The sequence below is a fragment of the Ischnura elegans genome, chromosome 1, assembly GCF_921293095.1.
Source record: "Ischnura elegans chromosome 1, ioIscEleg1.1, whole genome shotgun sequence".
Classification (NCBI taxonomy): Eukaryota; Metazoa; Arthropoda; class Insecta; order Odonata; family Coenagrionidae; genus Ischnura; species Ischnura elegans.
In genome coordinates this window covers 4040399-4057349 of record NC_060246.1, presented here as the reverse complement: position 1 = coordinate 4057349, position 16951 = coordinate 4040399, and the positions used below count along the sequence as shown (strand labels likewise).

Below are 16951 nucleotides of genomic sequence, written 5' to 3'. Positions count from 1 at the left end.
ACTGTCAGACTATTATTTTGCATACTTATTCAAAGAAGTGAATGAAAATATCACCTATTAGGATACATTGGCCTACATCACCTCTCATTTTTAAAAGATAGCTATTTCGTGTTGAGGGAGATATTTTATCTTTTCAGGAATTATTGGGATGGTCTATGTCGCAATTTTTAAAATTTTGTTACAGGTATAACTCGCAATTTCTTCACTAATTAATTATTTTTTATTTATAACAAGTTAAGGTTTCTTTTCCTTTAGCTATAAAATATTTACTCAATATTTTTCAGAAAATTTTATTTAATGTTTCTTTTGCCACAAGGTGAATTTTTTAAATATCAGAAGAAAGAAACAATTATGTTCTTCCGAAGGTAGCATGATTTAATCTGCGTTATTACATAATTTAGTGTATTATTAGGGCTGAATTCCATAATATGACTCAAATTTGTAGTTCTCACTCTACCTCAATGGTACAGATCTCAGATTCAAGTTGAGATTGAGTGAGAGCATGTATTTTAGAAACTAATTTCAGCTCAACTCACCTGACCAAGATGAACTGTGGTCAAATTTACAAAATAATGCATTTACCCGAACTATTTTCATACATGGTCTCCTTCCCATAAAATAAATCAGCATTACTTGTTTACAATATCACACGTGAAAGTCTTTTCTAGAGAGATATTTCATTTTGAAAACGTGAGGCGATGGCTGCGGATATCTTGGAACATGGCGGCTCCATTTGTTATGGGACTACGTATTTGTAATAGAGAGGTGTCGTCGTGGCAACCGAGACGAGTGCGAGTCGGGATGAGGACGCGTTAGTTCCCCTCTGGAATGGGGTGGCGGAATGTCTCCAACCCAGGAGACTGCACTTCGGCCGACTGAAGGAGCCCCTATGAAAAAATTGTATAAAACTGTTTCAAATTTTAATACATTGCCATGGTAATGTATAAGAATGCATAAAATTTGAAACAGTTTCATACAATTTTTTCATAGGGGAGTGATTTAAAAAAAATCTTTTTTGATGCTGCCAGGCACAGCTTTGTACTTAGATTTTCAAAGTATTGGTAATATTTCTTATGAGATTATTAGTTATCGCCGTTGGTTTTTGTAATAATTTTGATTTTGAATATTTCGACTTGGAATACATTTTGATAGAAAATGACTCGTAATTTTGTGACAGTTGTTTCTTTGACTGCTGATTTTTCTTGTTTTGTGGAGTCTTTCCCTCATCCAGTGACAGACGATCGGAGTTACCTGTGTCTGGGGCTTACGTTAGAAATCTGCAAGATTTAAAGACGTAACGCAACAACCTTCGATATCGCACTCAACTCGGCTGCGTCACCCCCCACACCTTCCCCCCCCCCCCCCCTCCCTTTTATTTTCCATCCCATCCGTTGCGTCACACTCCCCAGTTGGATATGCTTACTACATATATGCGCCGGTCCGACCGCGTGGTTTTCCCGCAGCTGAAGTTGTAGGTCGATTCTTCCTCGGATGATTAATTACGTACGTACGCTTTTCGCTCGCCAGTATGTGTGCTCAAGGCTCACGGCAAAGTTGGTGGCACGGCTGCGCTGGACTTTGTTTGCCACCTCCGCTTCGTTTTTGTTCCTTGGAGACCATAGTTTTTTATGGGCGGAGAGTTGAGGGATGGTATTTTTTATCCCGGCCTTCGTATTTTAGCGCAGATTTTCTGCGTTTTCTCACAACATTGTATTTATCATCAGCGCGTTGGATATAAAAAAGATATTTTATAACCATCTTTTATATAGCTGTGATAAACATGAAAAAAACTGAATATAAATTCCGCATCATTACCTTTCTACCCTGTTGGAGTAAAAACATAATGCTATCGAAATTCACCTTGATCGAATTCCCGATGACCCTCCTGTGGTGTTAAGAATTTCGGAGCTAAGGCTTAAACCGACTTTGGAGTTTTTATGCATGAGCCTGATATATTTTAATTCTTTGGACGTAAATAACGAGTCTATTCGTGGGATTAATCAATACAGAGCCACAAATAATCCTTAAATATTTACATCATGTGCACCGCGATGAGTCAGATAGTGGGATTATATTTCCGTGATTGCCTGAGATTCAGTGCTTTAAGCTCTAATACACTCTTCGAGGAAAATGAGGAAAAATATTCTTTTGGTAAAGTCGTACGCACGAATTTTCTGGGAAATTTTTCCCTATCGCTCGCTGAATTAGACATGAAGGTTATTACCGGAGCAATACTGTTCCACTTCTTTCTTCTTGGTTGTAACTGTGGACCTAAGTCTCTAGTACAGAAATCTAGTTGATTCCCTCATTTTTGTGCCAAGTATACCGAATTATCATTCATTTCTGAGTGGGCAAAATTTATTCTTTATATTGAAAACCTAACTTTTCTTCTTTTCTGTTTTATTTTGGCATGATTTTGAGTAATGAAATGTAAATATTATCGAAGTGGCGTTTTGAATAGTTTTCTTAAAAAACTTTTTTTTGATAGTTAAAGAGTTTTAAACAATTTTAATCATTAATAATTTTTGTAACTGCAATGTTACGTATCTTATCTAATTGACTTTGACCAACTTCCTCCCAAAACTGGCTCCTCGCAAAATCTCCATCAGTTTATCAAGTGCACTCTCAGTGGAATCAGCTGTATCACTACGCCGTAAGTTTCAAGAGGCATTTTTATGCACAATCATTTCATTCCTTTAATTTTCACGTATTCGTTGAGGTTGGTGGTTGGTATTTTCATGAATGGTTAGCTAGTTACATCGCGGAAGCCCATCAGCTTTGCTGGAAATAATGAAATACTTTAAATAATAATCGTAACTTTAATATAACTCTCGTATTAAGATAACACTCTGTCCAAAAATTGTGTTTTTCGTTTGCTTGAGATTCCAAACTCTGCAAAATTCACTCACTCTTGATTTACTTTGTCGTATTCCATTATAAGTTTTTCCTGAACATACACAATTACTTTAAAGCACTTATTTTTTCATCAGAGCGCGACCCGAAGACGATGATTATTCATTGAAACCCGAGTCGCGCTCTGACAAAGAATTAAGTGGCAGAAGTAATTGCGGGAAAAACTTCCAGACTCTGACTGAATGGTGGATTTCATCATTCAATGAATCTTTTTTAGATGTAAAATTATTCTTAAAATAAGTATGCCTTGTTAGATGTGGAATCACAGGAATATTAATAAATTGTGAGAAGTATTAACCGAACAGTTTTTGTTTCATCAACCATCGTTTACGACATCGATTGGGAGCTGAGTTAGGTAGACGTACGTATTTATTTCTATATGTACCTAGATTCCAACCGTTTATTGATATGAGGAATAAGGAATAATAATTCATTCTCCTTTCCCTTCTTCTCAGCTGACTAATATTTCGGTGAGTCAACCATAAGTGAGTTTAAGCGTGGACTAGCGAGAAAGGATAAAGATAGTTACTAATGCAAGGATTCAGGTGTGGAGTTCTTTAGAGTTTAAAAGTGACGTAACTAACTTGTGGCGTGAACTTGAAGGGATTCTCTCATATCGCTGTCTTCGAAGTCTCGCATCGATTATGAAATCGAGAATGGTATTTACGGAGGGAAGTGCGAGATATTGAAGGACTAGCCAAGAAAAGTCGCGCTGAGTGTTACGGGCGTATTTGTGATATTGAGTCAATTTTCTCTCTTAAAAAGAGGATCTAAATGGTCATATTTTGAAGGGACTAGGCGTGACAAACACTTTCCGATGAGCCTTGGCAACGGTTCAACTTGGGTGCACAAAAGAGACCTCGGCAAATGAAATGAAGACAATTGCATTCCGCCGTCACATTAGTATCCGAAGGAGATTTCGCTGCTTTAAGTGCCAATTTAAGTATGCCACGAATATTTGGCTATTAATTGATGTCATGGAGATCTTAAAAGCTTAAAAATTTTCATCTTGAGTTACTAAGTGGATCGCAGACTCAATGTGATTATATAGCTAGTTATATTCCACTTTCAACTAACAGAGGAGCAACGCGTCAAAACCACCATCGAAGCATTTTGCCACCAATGTCTTTATTTAATATGCGGTGAAAGGTGCGACGTGAAATAAATGCGATGGCGGCCGAGATTGTTACTTGAGGAATAGACGATGTTTCAGTTTTTACTTTATTCATTCCATGCATCACATACGTATGAAGGTTGAGTTACAATTCCTCAGAAAGGATTTGATGTTTATGAAATTTTAAGATAAGATTGATTAGTGGGCTCAGAAGTGGAATGCTGGAAATAAAAATGGTGCGAGGAAAACTTGTATTCAAGAAAATCGCCGTTCAATACTCTAAAAGACTCGAAAATGCCCGATTCAGCACGAACCTCTTGTGGCTGTGAGGGCGCAACATCAGGTTAAAAGTACACAGCGTTTCCTCATCGAGCGCGATTGTATATTTCATGATATATCCTTCTTTAACCAACAGTTTATGTTGGTTTTATGGGTGTGAATGTGAAGTCTATCTGAAAAATGTGAAAAGAAACATCGTAAATTGAATACTTCTCCATTGACTCGGCGCAATATCCAGGATATTGCATTGCTGCAAAACTTATGAATATCATTGATCAATTATTTAAACAGCTGAAAACATGGAAAATTTCATGAAAAAGCGTCATCGCACTGAAGTGAGCGTTAATGGAATCGCAAGCTACCGACGCGACGCCCTGCATGCGCTGCGTCTCCCGGCCACGTGTTCTATAAAATAACGTATCTATCGTCTTCGCGAGTGATTTTTTATTCTGATTACTCTTCATGGCACATAATTAAATACGTAATGTGAATTTTTTGACGTTTATATTTTTAAAAGTTAGTTTTGCTGCATTTAATGTAAAAAAAAAGCGTAAAATTTGCGTCCGCCATTGTATTACGCACAGGCACACAAACTCCGTCTGAAATTAATTTAAAATATAGAAAAAGTATCTTCTGGATAGTTGATCCCTTGATTTATTCCAATAACGCAACTAACTATTTTTTCTTGCACTCAAAATGCTCTTTATTCTGTGATGACTTCGAAATCCGGCTGTACATCTCGGATGACTGAATGCCCCCTGTAATTATTCATACATTGATAAGTTGTATATAAAGGAGGAATAAAATAGAATGACCAATGTGACTGTTCAAGGCGCAGAAAGTTTTGTAAGAAAATGAGATGAATCCATTTTCTTGCGGCCTTTCTGCCCTCTATCAGGAGGCAATAATCGCTTTCAACAATCTCGAAAATTTCCTTAAACTATTTTGATTTCTCACAGAATTATCCTCGGAATGAGAATACCCTCGGCAGCGTTTCGCGGATAATGGCAATTTTGCTGGTTGAGGCCCTCTTGTATTTGAGGGAATCTCATTTTCACGAACAGGGGCCATTATCTTGTAATTATTTAATCTTGTGGAGTGTGTGAGTCTGACTGGAGTGTGTGGTCGTTGTTTTCAGATCTCGACGCTGGTGTCGCATGAGGAGGGTCGCGGGGGGTCGGGGGCGCTGGTGCCCTCGCCGTCGTGTCGCGCGGTGGCCCGCGTCGGAGTGGCCGTCAACCTGGCCGTCGAGCGCTTCGTCACCGTGGGCGAGAGCATCGCCGAGGGCAACCCGGAGGTGCGGGACGAGATGTACGACGCGTGCAAGGAGGCCAGGGCAGCGGGTGAGTGAGTGAGTCCCCCAACGTCCCAATCTCCTCCTCTATTTGCACGCATCCTAAATATCATTCTCAAATCGCGCCTCTGTTTTAGTCGTTAATGTGTTTTTGGAGCTGCTAATTATCTCCTGCTCCGGAAACCATAATCCTGAAAACGATATTTACGCGCACACACTTTTACCCTAACGGTGCAGTATAAGAATTTGGACGGGCCATTGATCGCTGTAAAACAAATTTTAAAGGCGAAAAATACCATTTACTTTCGCAAAAAGGCGGAAATGTGATTCCCAACAGCCACACAAAACCTTGAGTATAAAAATCGCAGGATATTCTATCGCTCTTTCCAGGTTAGTTTTGAGGCTGTTGTCGAAACGCCGTCCGTTGCACGCACACGCAAGCAACTCGCCACGCCATTTATGGATTTAAACGAAGAAAAACGTCACGGTTGTTTTTCAGATGTCGTAAATAAATAAGATACATAAAATGATGCTGTTCTAGTCAACGCAGAGTTTGTTTCAAGTACTCCAGCGTTCAATGACGATAGCGTCACCATTAAGAAGTAAAAAAGGTAAGACACCCTTGAAATTAAGAACACGTGCCTATATGTGCTAGGCATGTAATGGTATTTTATAGCTGGAAGATTTTTTGGTAGAGACTTAATCCCATCATTCATTTACTAACATACAGGTTCATTCCGACCGTTCAATCGTTCAATGACAGCAAAGTAACGTTATGGCGAATAAAAAAATGTCCTTGCTTTTTTTTTACTCACAAGCTTAGAATATAAAAAAGCCGCGAAAGTAGCCGCCCACTCTTCACGAGTTTGTGACGTCATTAGAGTTCCGGCTCGTTCAATGAGAACAGCTCATTGAGAGGAGGAATCGCTCGCACGCGTGCAGACATGAACGAACGCCGCGGTGAGGCGGATGCGGGAGAGAGAGGAGAGGCGGTTCACATTCGCACGTCAGCAGTTCATGATTTCATCAAATTGTCTGCAAAACGGTTGAAACTGGTCTTCTATTGTTCGCCGAGAAGTTGGCGGCGGATCAAGAAACGGAATAATAAGCGTATTTTGGAAACTCTCATCTCAATCGAAAATTGAAAATAATTGGTGAGCGATCTCATAGTGATTCATCGCTTATCATGCATGTCCATGCGACTGCTGTTCATTTTGTGTTTTCTCGGGAGTTTGCAATGACCCTCGGCATACTTACTTTTTTATCCCGTAAATAAATGACTGTAAATATTCAATGGATTTCTGATTCAGGTTGTATTTTGCTGGCTTTGGTGGTATTGAGCGATTGATCGAGGTACTGAGCGACATATATTTGAAGACATTGAAACTCTGCTCTCTTAAACGGTTTCTCAATATAACTTCTTCCGAACAATATGATAAAATACTCTTTCTAAAATATTCCATGGCAGGGTAAAAATACTTTTCACGCCACGGAATACTTTTGTCTCAGTAAGATAACGAGGAAGTGAACGTCCTCTTCGCATTACCTTTCTCAAGGCTCCATTCTGAAAAACGTAATCATTATGAAAATTTTTAATTTCTCCTTAACGTTTTTATATAGATTATACGAACTACCTTTTCTTTCTTGTTGGTAAAAAATTCTTGATGGATATATTATTTCATTACTAGTTATAGAAATGAATGGATTTCCTTGATCTATTGTAAAAGTAAAAAAAAACACACAACTTTGTTCTAAAAGATAAATTTAGATTACTTGGAGTAACAAGCTCATCCTGCGCCCCAAAATATCACTTATACGCAAATGAATTGTTAGCAAATCGCTAATAGGTTCACCCAAGGAGTCATGTAGCTAATTGAAAAGACATGTAAAATGCTAATTGAAAATAAGTGGCCGCGTAAACAAGTCGTTACAATCTATTTAATTTACCTTAAGTAATGATTGAAGCCGTGATTTCGTAATGAATAAATTTATTCTTTTATATTCCTGATTTTGATACAGCATTTTACGCTAATCTGGAAATTTAACGAGCTACCATTATTTCGAAAATTTGTTGTTTTTTTTAACATAAAAGGTATTTTAAATCCATCGAATTGTTATTTTTAAATTAAAATTTATCTCCATCTTATTTTTCATATTTATTTTCAACGCCCAAGAAACTGCGCTATTAGACTCTACCACACATAATGATGAGTGATCATGATCATTCATGCTTTGAGTAGAGGTAACCTACTCACGCGGGAATAGGGAAGTGCACTAATTTTTTTATTGTTGAATTTGAAAGTTTAGCCTAAAAAAGAAACATTAGTATTGTCACTTTTATTTCCTGCATCTGGGGTATGCACTTTAAAACGTTTTGATAGTCGGAAAATTTCATGTTGCGCTGAAACACAGTGTCTCCATCTTGATTGAGATGTGACGTCACAAGGCAGTAGTCACCAGTGGAGTATCGCTGTATTCCGTCGCCTTCTTTAGTGCGGCGAGAGTTTCCGGGAATCGGTGGAGTTTGCTTCCTAAAAATGGCGGCTAGTACGGAAAACATGAATTCAAAAAAGAATTGTACATAAATGATTTTTGTTCCAAATTTCATCTCGACGTCGAAACAAAAGCCTGGAGAAGATATTCATTCCCGTACCTTAAGCACAAGCCATACGGAATAAATGGTTCAAGGCTGCTCCTGACTCTTACCTATCGATGATATTCTGTTTTGAAGATCATTTGAAGGTATTGTAAGATCAAATTGATATTTATATTATAATAATTTACTTAATAGGTACCTCATTCATATCAGAAAGTGTGTTCATCTTCCGCGTAGACCTATGTAATGTATAAACTGAAAGTAGTTTGGTTAACGAATTATGGCGCGACTATTATTTTACACGTCCGGGCAAAATGCGTACTTTGCCCATGATATGTGCATATATGATAACATACGATTTTTGTTAAAGTTAATCTTTATTTGTTGAAATTAGTACATTTATAGGTGATACAGATATAAAGGTATACGGCAGGTCGCGCGGCATAATTTATACTCCACTGGTGACGGGTTCATCTTGCTGATCTAAAAAAATAGCTACAATACAATACAAATACAATACAAAAGTAACTTTGAAAACTCGTAATATAGGTAGTCAAAGTACATTGTAGGAATACACGAGACCATTGTAGCCCAGAATGTACGTACAATGTTGAAATCCTTGGTTTTCATAGATTGATGTATTTTATACGCTAGTGCGCCCGGTCCAGGGTTATCAACTTTTATTTCATCTTATTTGTTAATTGAAATTATATTTCGGAATGGTTCTTTTAGCACTGCTACTGAGGTAAACTGGTAGGTAATGAGTAGTAGATACTGAGGTGGGTACTGAGTAAGTAAACTCCCTTTGGAGTAATGTGAATTACAAGTGTTCGAGATATATGGCATTTTATATTCGTTTTGTGTTCTTATTAATTATGTCTGTACGCATATTGTTGCTTGCCGCGACCCTTTAATGGTATGTGCTCTTGCAAGAGTGGTTTCCATTTTTAATGTGGAAGTTGGTCAGTATAAGCAAAGAAAACATGAACATTTAGCGCAAACCAACCCTTGTAGTCGTCGTAGGTATCTCTGCGTTTGTAAAGACACTGCTAAAATACCTAAACGCCATTATGATGATAAAAAATTTTTTTGTCAGTCTATGATTGCTGCAATTAAAATTAATGATAAACTTGACGCCGTATGATCACAATGAAGACAACAAAATATAATGCCACGACGGAGTCTTGATCCATGGTCCTCGTGGTGGAATTTGTACACGCTCCCACTACCCCAACTGAATAATAAGGTAATGGAAGATATTTTGGATTTATATATGACTTGTGAAAAGTACCACATGAAAATTAATTAATTACAGCCTAACTAAGGCCCTAATTGAAAAAGACGGAGGAAGGCACGTGGTCTCCCCTTGTTAGCCTTAACGCCTCGCATTTCTATGGAGCTTTGAACCTGTCCTCCTTTTCCAAAAATTCAGTGACCATAAATACATCAAAGTTTGGTATACCATTTATAAATCGTTGGAATTATCCTTCTCCGAACCAAGATTAACTTTTCTTGAACCCATCCTGGACAGCGAACCATTGCAACAACCAGCCAGCGCGGAAATAAGGCTAACATCCCATGATTCTAGTTGCGAAGGGCGAACGTTCCGGCCGGCGTGAATACATACGCAACGAATAAGTCTTGCAGCAAACGTCTGAAATAGGTTTATTAGTTTGACTCAGTTCTTACAAACAAGGTTTTGGCATGATAAACGGCATTGTGCCAAAATATACCCAGCGAAAAATAAATACCATCATCTATTTATTAAAGATTCAATGTGCTATTCGCACAAATCTTTCTAAACTTGAAGTTGACACGTAATTGAATAATACATTACGCAATGATGAAGTAATGTACTCAAAAGAGAAGCAGCCACATACATATTCTGAAGATATTTTATGACAGCAAAAAACGGATACCCTCAAATTCAGTAATTTTTCTATGCAATAATAGTGGTAGAACTAAACGGCGTAGAAGCTGCCTTCTGCTACTGCCTTGTGACGTCACGGCCAATATTCAACATGGACACCCGTTTCAGCGGCCTTTGAATTTTTCCATATTTCAGACGGTTATCTCGAATCAAGTATTCACTATTAGGATTTAAACTGTGGTTTTACGACATTATGTTATCCTGAACTCTAATTTAAAAAATGTGTTTGGTGCATTTGAAACACTAGTGTACTTCCCTATAGAACCGGGCACCTTCAGTTTTGCATGAGAAGAGTGTACGCCACCGCCTCCTAGGACGGAAAATTTAATAATGTAATAAAACAATGGAAATAGCTTAATCTTTTTCAATGAGAATCTTATCGCAAGCTTTCTCTGCAATGGTGATATAATCAGCTCCAAATTTAACGTTAATTTTACTTTCATGATCATTAGGGACTTCCCTTGTATTGAAACAGTTACGAGCGTAGTGAAACGATAAACTATTATCACGTAAAAATATCAGAAATTGCTGTTTTGTATAATAATGCAATGCTTTTCAAATGGAGTTCTGCAATATTTACTTTTATTCTTCATTCAATTGGAAGTGTACGCACGTATAATTCTGGCTGGATTTCAAAGGGTTGAAACATTCATACGTAGCTAAATAAATAGTTTAAAATTGAAATTTTGATCAATATGATTGTTATTGGGTTCCATTAAATCCATGCAGCAAGCACATTGCCTATGTTACCATGCAGCCGTTGGAACGAGGTGCGGTTATGGTAAAGGAGAAACTATTATTAGAATTCGCTTGAAGCTTACATCTCTGGAGTTGGTCATGTCCTAGTTTTCCCATAAGTGGTCAATCGGGTAGGTTCAAAAAAGCTCGCATCGAAAGCGGCAAATATCGGTCGCAGATAAGCTGTTCTCATTACATCCATTGCGTCTCCCCAGCCAACTTTCCTTCGGATACATCATGAAAAAAGTATTATATTTTTTCATTGTTTTATCGAAATTTCGTCAGATTACTTAAATGACGACAGACAAAATAATGTATAACCCGAAAAAAACATCGGAATTGCTTTATATGAAGAATATTGTTGATTTTATCTCCCTAGATTAGCGAAAATTCAAATGTTCCTTTTCGGTGATGGCCTAAATTCCGTTTAGCATACCGTAGACATTTGTCTATATTTCCAATTAGCCTAGACTGTCTAGTGTCTAGCCTTTGGCAAAAATCCTTAATTATGTTATTGAAAATATAACTTTATTTGGAATGAATATTCACCCATGTCAGTTCAGTCAGGGACTTCTATATTCTCCTTCAATGCACGCATCAAAGACCGCTGTCAATGCCCGTATAAATAAACAAATTCATTACACTCAAATCGCGTTGTGGATGATCATGAAATAAGTTGCTTAGAAAACTTGGTTCGGGCTCTTTTATTTTTATGCAATTTATTCCGCTTTACTACCTTCATACATGAATATTTAACCTAAATCAACTTCATTTATTCAACTTTAATTGCCATTCCTTCGTAAGTCCTGCTTTGATGATTCCATTCGTAATATTCTGCAATGTACACAAAAGATATTTTATTTTTCGAATATTGCGCTTTATTGTTAGATAAGCCATTAAGCAATCCAGTGACAAGTGAATTTTAGTGAATGCATTCAATCTAATATTCCTCGGTTTCATACTGCCATCTTACGACTCATGAAGCTTTTATTTTCAATGTATCTGAAAATTGTCATTTGCTATCGTAGTTATTGTCCTTGAACTATCCTATTAAGACGTTGATATTCTTCGAATATTGAAACATCGCATTAATGCCAGCGAAGATCTAGGAGTAGGAATATCGTTTGGAACTTGTTTGTATAGGTACTGCTATAAGTTCTCGACTCCTGGCATAAAATACTACTAAATAGGCTAAAAAGGGATTTTCAGGCTATTGCTTCTCTTTCATGTTATTGAACCACTGCAAGGAACAAGAGACTTTGTACGCAGTCACACGCGCGGTGCAAAATTATCTACGATTTAATTCGACATTAAATAATAATTTGGCTTAACCGGGATTCGAACTTGGATCTCCCGATCGCCTGTCTGGTATGATACCAGTTACACCACACGAAATTTGGGGTGTGCACATGGAGGGGAGTGCCTTTTGTAGTGGGGGGGGGGATTATTTGGTGGGGATGCGCCTAAGACATTATCTATCAAATATCTCGGGGGGTGTTGAGGGGAGCTACTTGTTACATGCAGTGCTTTGAATATCGAAACATTAAAGTTTATTTCTCGGACAGTGGCGGAGCGAGCACCGCATCCGTTTCACATCCGACACACTGTGCACTTGAGACGACAAAACTTTGTTCCATAAATTCAGTCTGAAATTCGCGTTGGACCGCGATGGCTTGCTTGGCGTAAGTAACTCGTGGCATACCACACCGGGAATAAGGGTGTCCGGCTTTGAATCCCGGCTAAACCTAATGAATAAATTTCGCCCTTGGTTTTATGTTTTTTATTACGTCGCTACTTTCAAAACGAATTTTATGGTAAATTACTATGAGTGACCTAGTTGTGTTCGTGGTCCATTTCCTTTGCTGTTGACTGCTAAATCCCCTCTTCTAGGAAAATGCTCGCTAATTGAAACGTTCACCGAAATTACCCAGCAGCAGCCGGCGAGAGAAATGCGCTCGTGACGTCAGCGGCGGTTCCTCGCTCGGATGATCGCGGCAATTTGCCCTCGGGCGGAAAAACAGCGCGGCGGCCGGCCACAGAGGGAGAGAGAGAGAGAGAGGGAAAACACCCCATCCATTCATATCTGCGCTGATTCGCTGATTCCCATTGCATTTGAAAAGGAGCGGACACTCTCAAACTCGAGGAGATTTCATTCCTCATTGAAATCATGGAACCAATCTTGGCATAAAAAACATAACCAACTTGGAGTGAAGAATTGTTCATCGCAAATTCTGGAAATTTTTTAAGGCCTGGTAGAGTAGACGTGACTGTTCCACTCTTCCTGTTTATTTTCAAAACTTCATCGGGGAAAGGACACTACATTCGCTACAGTAAATAGAAGAGAAGTAAACAAATGCTTCACCAGGCTCACGAGAGACTCGCAATTTACAATGGGCTAAGGAATTATCAGTAACGCTAATGGAGTCACAGAATCATTTGCATTTCAGCGATAGTTTTTTTAATATTTGCAGGGCTAAGAACGAACTCTAGCGCTGTAAAACAATCGAATGTAAAAAATGTGAACTCCAGGTAAACAAACCCCTTCTTCTCTTTAAAAAATAGAATATCGTCCAAATGCAATGCCGTGTGATCACTCATGAAGTTGGCTATTATGTCGATGCAAGGAAATATTTGGGGGTGTTTAATTGGAGAATTGCGGGAATGCATTTTTAGTGGGGACGGACCTGAAATACTACCTTCCTACCGTTTCGAAGGTGGCGAAGGTGTATGGAACCCTTGACCCCTTCCCCTTTCGCTACGGCCTTCGTTGGATGTGAGTCTTAAACAATGAATTTCTATCTACCTTCTGAATTGATTAGAATCGTAGTAATAAGAACCATTTTGCCACGGTATTCTTCGTTTTAATTCAAGTGATATGCCATACTACCTGTTTTACTTTGATCAAGTGCAAATTTCCCCAATTCTCTCCCCTCGTCTACCAGAAATACTACTGATACGCCTTCGGATCCCGCCGCCATGAATTTGTTTCCTAAATGGCTGAGGGGGGGGGGGCGTGGAGTGAAAGGGGTGAGGAAGGGGGCGGGGAAAGGAGGGAGCGTGCGACGACAAAGTTTACGCTCAAGTTTACGTGTGAGTGTCATGTTTGTGAAGCATATGGTGCCATGGGAAATGGAGATCGTTTAAGTACTGCGCCGGTCTAAAGGAATGCTGGAAACGGATGTCTGTGCAGCGGTGAGGCGGGGCAGATGGTTGCGGGTGTATGGCAGGGTGGATCAATGGATAATTCTAACCGGTGAAGAATATGCGTGAAAACGATTCGGATGCGATGGCATTTATCGAATTTGGCCCATGAAATAATCTATTACTACTGTTAAATATCATTGACGGATCATTCTCTCTGGATTGTAAATAATTTAATGCTGATACTCCTCTTCTCCCTCAGTGAAGTTAAGACATTGCGTATTCGGCCATATTGACAACCACAGCTCTTAGAATGACGCTCCAATTTAATATTTGCATGGGAAATTGATTTTGTTCCTAGCTCCTACAATTCAGAAGAGGTTGCGCCTTAAAGGATGGAAATTACTTGGAAATGGTAGTTCTTTTTTCACCTCAAAATAAGCTACTTTCACTCGAAAATTGCGTCATTTCCCTTTTAATGTAATGAATTTTTTAGTAACCGTCGATTATAGTAATGTAATTAATTACTGATTAAAACAATAATATGAATACGTCTCGTTTTACTCGAGATGTATTTAATAGAGAAAATATTTGAACCCCTTGTACCTTTTCATTCCGATAAAACCGCGGACTAAGCGCGGTATATTACCGAAAAACATGGTGAGGGTCCTCATCATAAATGGAATTGGATGACTAATAGTATTTTTTATTAATGGTTTATTGGATTATTCACGGATGTAATTTGTTTTGGGTAATCGATTTTTTGTTGTTGTCTACCAGTGGAACACCTCCTTTTTTCATCAAGCTCTGGACTAGAATTATAAATGAAGAGATTTATGAGCGCTCTGATACATCCACTATGTTGTTTTTTCGTTCAAAAGAATTCTTTTGAACCTTTTTTTTGGCAAAGAGAACCAAGTCACGCGAGTTGCGTGTCAAGATCGGTTCATTTCCTATTACCGCGAAAAGCATTTGCGGGGGAAATAACAGGTTGCTCTTTCATTCCGTGCATGTCGCTTTAAGTGGCCTTTCATGCAACTCGTTATCTGCCCATGAAAATCATCTCGGCGAGAACATTTTGTGTGTTTTCCAAAAATTCGGTGTATTCCGTCATATATTTTTTAAATTTTATGCTTATGCAGCGTAGATAATACTGCGTTTATCATCTAGCTTGAGCAACTCTCCAAAATTAATTCCTCAAACAAAGACATTCAATCACGTGAGGTATTGCACATGAATTTAATGTGTTAGTTAACCATCTGACATAAATTCTACCTTGGAATACTCTGCAGAATCTTTTCCTATTTTTCTGTCAAATTGTATTGTTAGAACGACGGCAGATCATTGGTCATTACTTTTCTGTTGTTCATTATTTGAGAGGCTTTATTAATCGGAAATCAGTTCATCAAATCAGTCGACTCGTGTCGACGTGTGTCGATAAATGGAAAGCACCCACTAAGGAAGCAGTGAATTTTTTATTTGAATGTTTTCCTACGATACCTCGTAAATCACCATGGAAACTTGCGAGACCTGTCAGAACGCACCAGCCCTGAATGCAATGGCGGTGAAGTCACTAATAATCGGACAACATGCCTCTTTCCATTGCGGCACAAGTTAAGGTACGTGAATTTTCAATGCTTCCCTGAAAATTTGGCTGTCGAAAGAAATGTATCCACGCTGTCCAGAATTCGTAAATAATGAATTGTTTCCCTGAGTGTCAACACTTTCACAAATTCACAAAATAAGTTGCGTGACGAAAAAAACTGTTTCTATAGATTTCAAGGTTAGGGATTTCTTTAAGGATATTTATGTGTAAAAGTCTCTGATACGAAGTGCACAATCACATCTTTTTCTTGTTTACATTATTTTTGAGTGAATCGAAGAGAAATATTTGTTGGGAGAGCTTCCAGTTACGCTATTTTTACGTTCAGTCCCAAGTGTTGCAATAAGAGTTGAAACATATTGTTATTCCGATTGTGTGAAAACAGTATTTTAAGTAGCCAATTAGGTACACCTTTCCTTGGAACTACAACCTTGTCGCGATGGAAAGGCTTGCGCGTTCCGATAACCCATAGAGCTGTGCTAGCGGTATTAATTCTCAATTACACCCGGTGGGATCAGATAGGTCGAAAGTTAGTCCACGTGATGGTGTCACGAAAAAAATGTTGGCATGGAAGTTGGAAACTATCAACTATCCCTTCCCTGAGAACATGGAGTACAATCAAATGAGCCTCATCATTTTCCTCATCATTTCAGAAGGGAAATGGAGAAAGGAGGATAATGCGAAGTGAGGTGGAAGGATATTGGGGAGTGCTGGATTGGTGGATATTGTGGTTGGGGGGGGAGAAAACGAAGGGCAGCTTTGGTATTTAATGGGAGACTGATTAAGAGAGTGGTAAGTATAGATAGGGAAACCGATAGGATTATAGTGGTAGCAATTGAGACACGACCCACCTAACATGTAGCGGTACAAGTTTGCATGCCGACTAGCAATCATATGGAAGAAGAAGTAGACGAGGTGTAGCATAAGAATCTAGCAGTGATGAGGGACTGAAACACCTCATTCGTGGAGGGGAGGGATGGAAACGTAACAGGAGAATATGGATAAGGAATGCGAAACGACCAGGGAAAGAAATCGGTCGAATTTTAGAAAGTGGTACTGAGGGATTCAAATAGATTAATGGAGGAGAATAGAAACGATTACTTATATGGGCTACGATCAGTTTGGTTTCAGAAAAAGAAAATTAACTTGAGAGACAATAGCGGTAATGAGGTCCCTAGTGGTGAGGAACCTAGAATATAACGAGGACGTGTATATTCAACGGTGTTCGGCGAGATGTTGTGGAACATAATGATACAATGATAAATGAAGAGCAAACTTAGTGCATGTCCACAGTAATTTTATTTGGTACGACGCGTTTCAGCGACCTTGCTTCGCTATCATCA

The 16951-nt window shown here is 38.6% G+C and overlaps 1 protein-coding gene across 1 annotated transcript in view; it reads left to right on the top strand.

The window, feature by feature from the left end:
* Positions 1-16951, top strand: part of LOC124154781 (alpha-catulin) — a 204882-nt gene that overhangs the window by 75827 nt on the left and 112104 nt on the right. The window contains exon 2 of the mRNA XM_046528668.1: positions 5445-5649. Coding sequence (XP_046384624.1) covers positions 5445-5649 — 205 coding nt within the window. The remainder of the gene's footprint in view (positions 1-5444; positions 5650-16951) is intronic.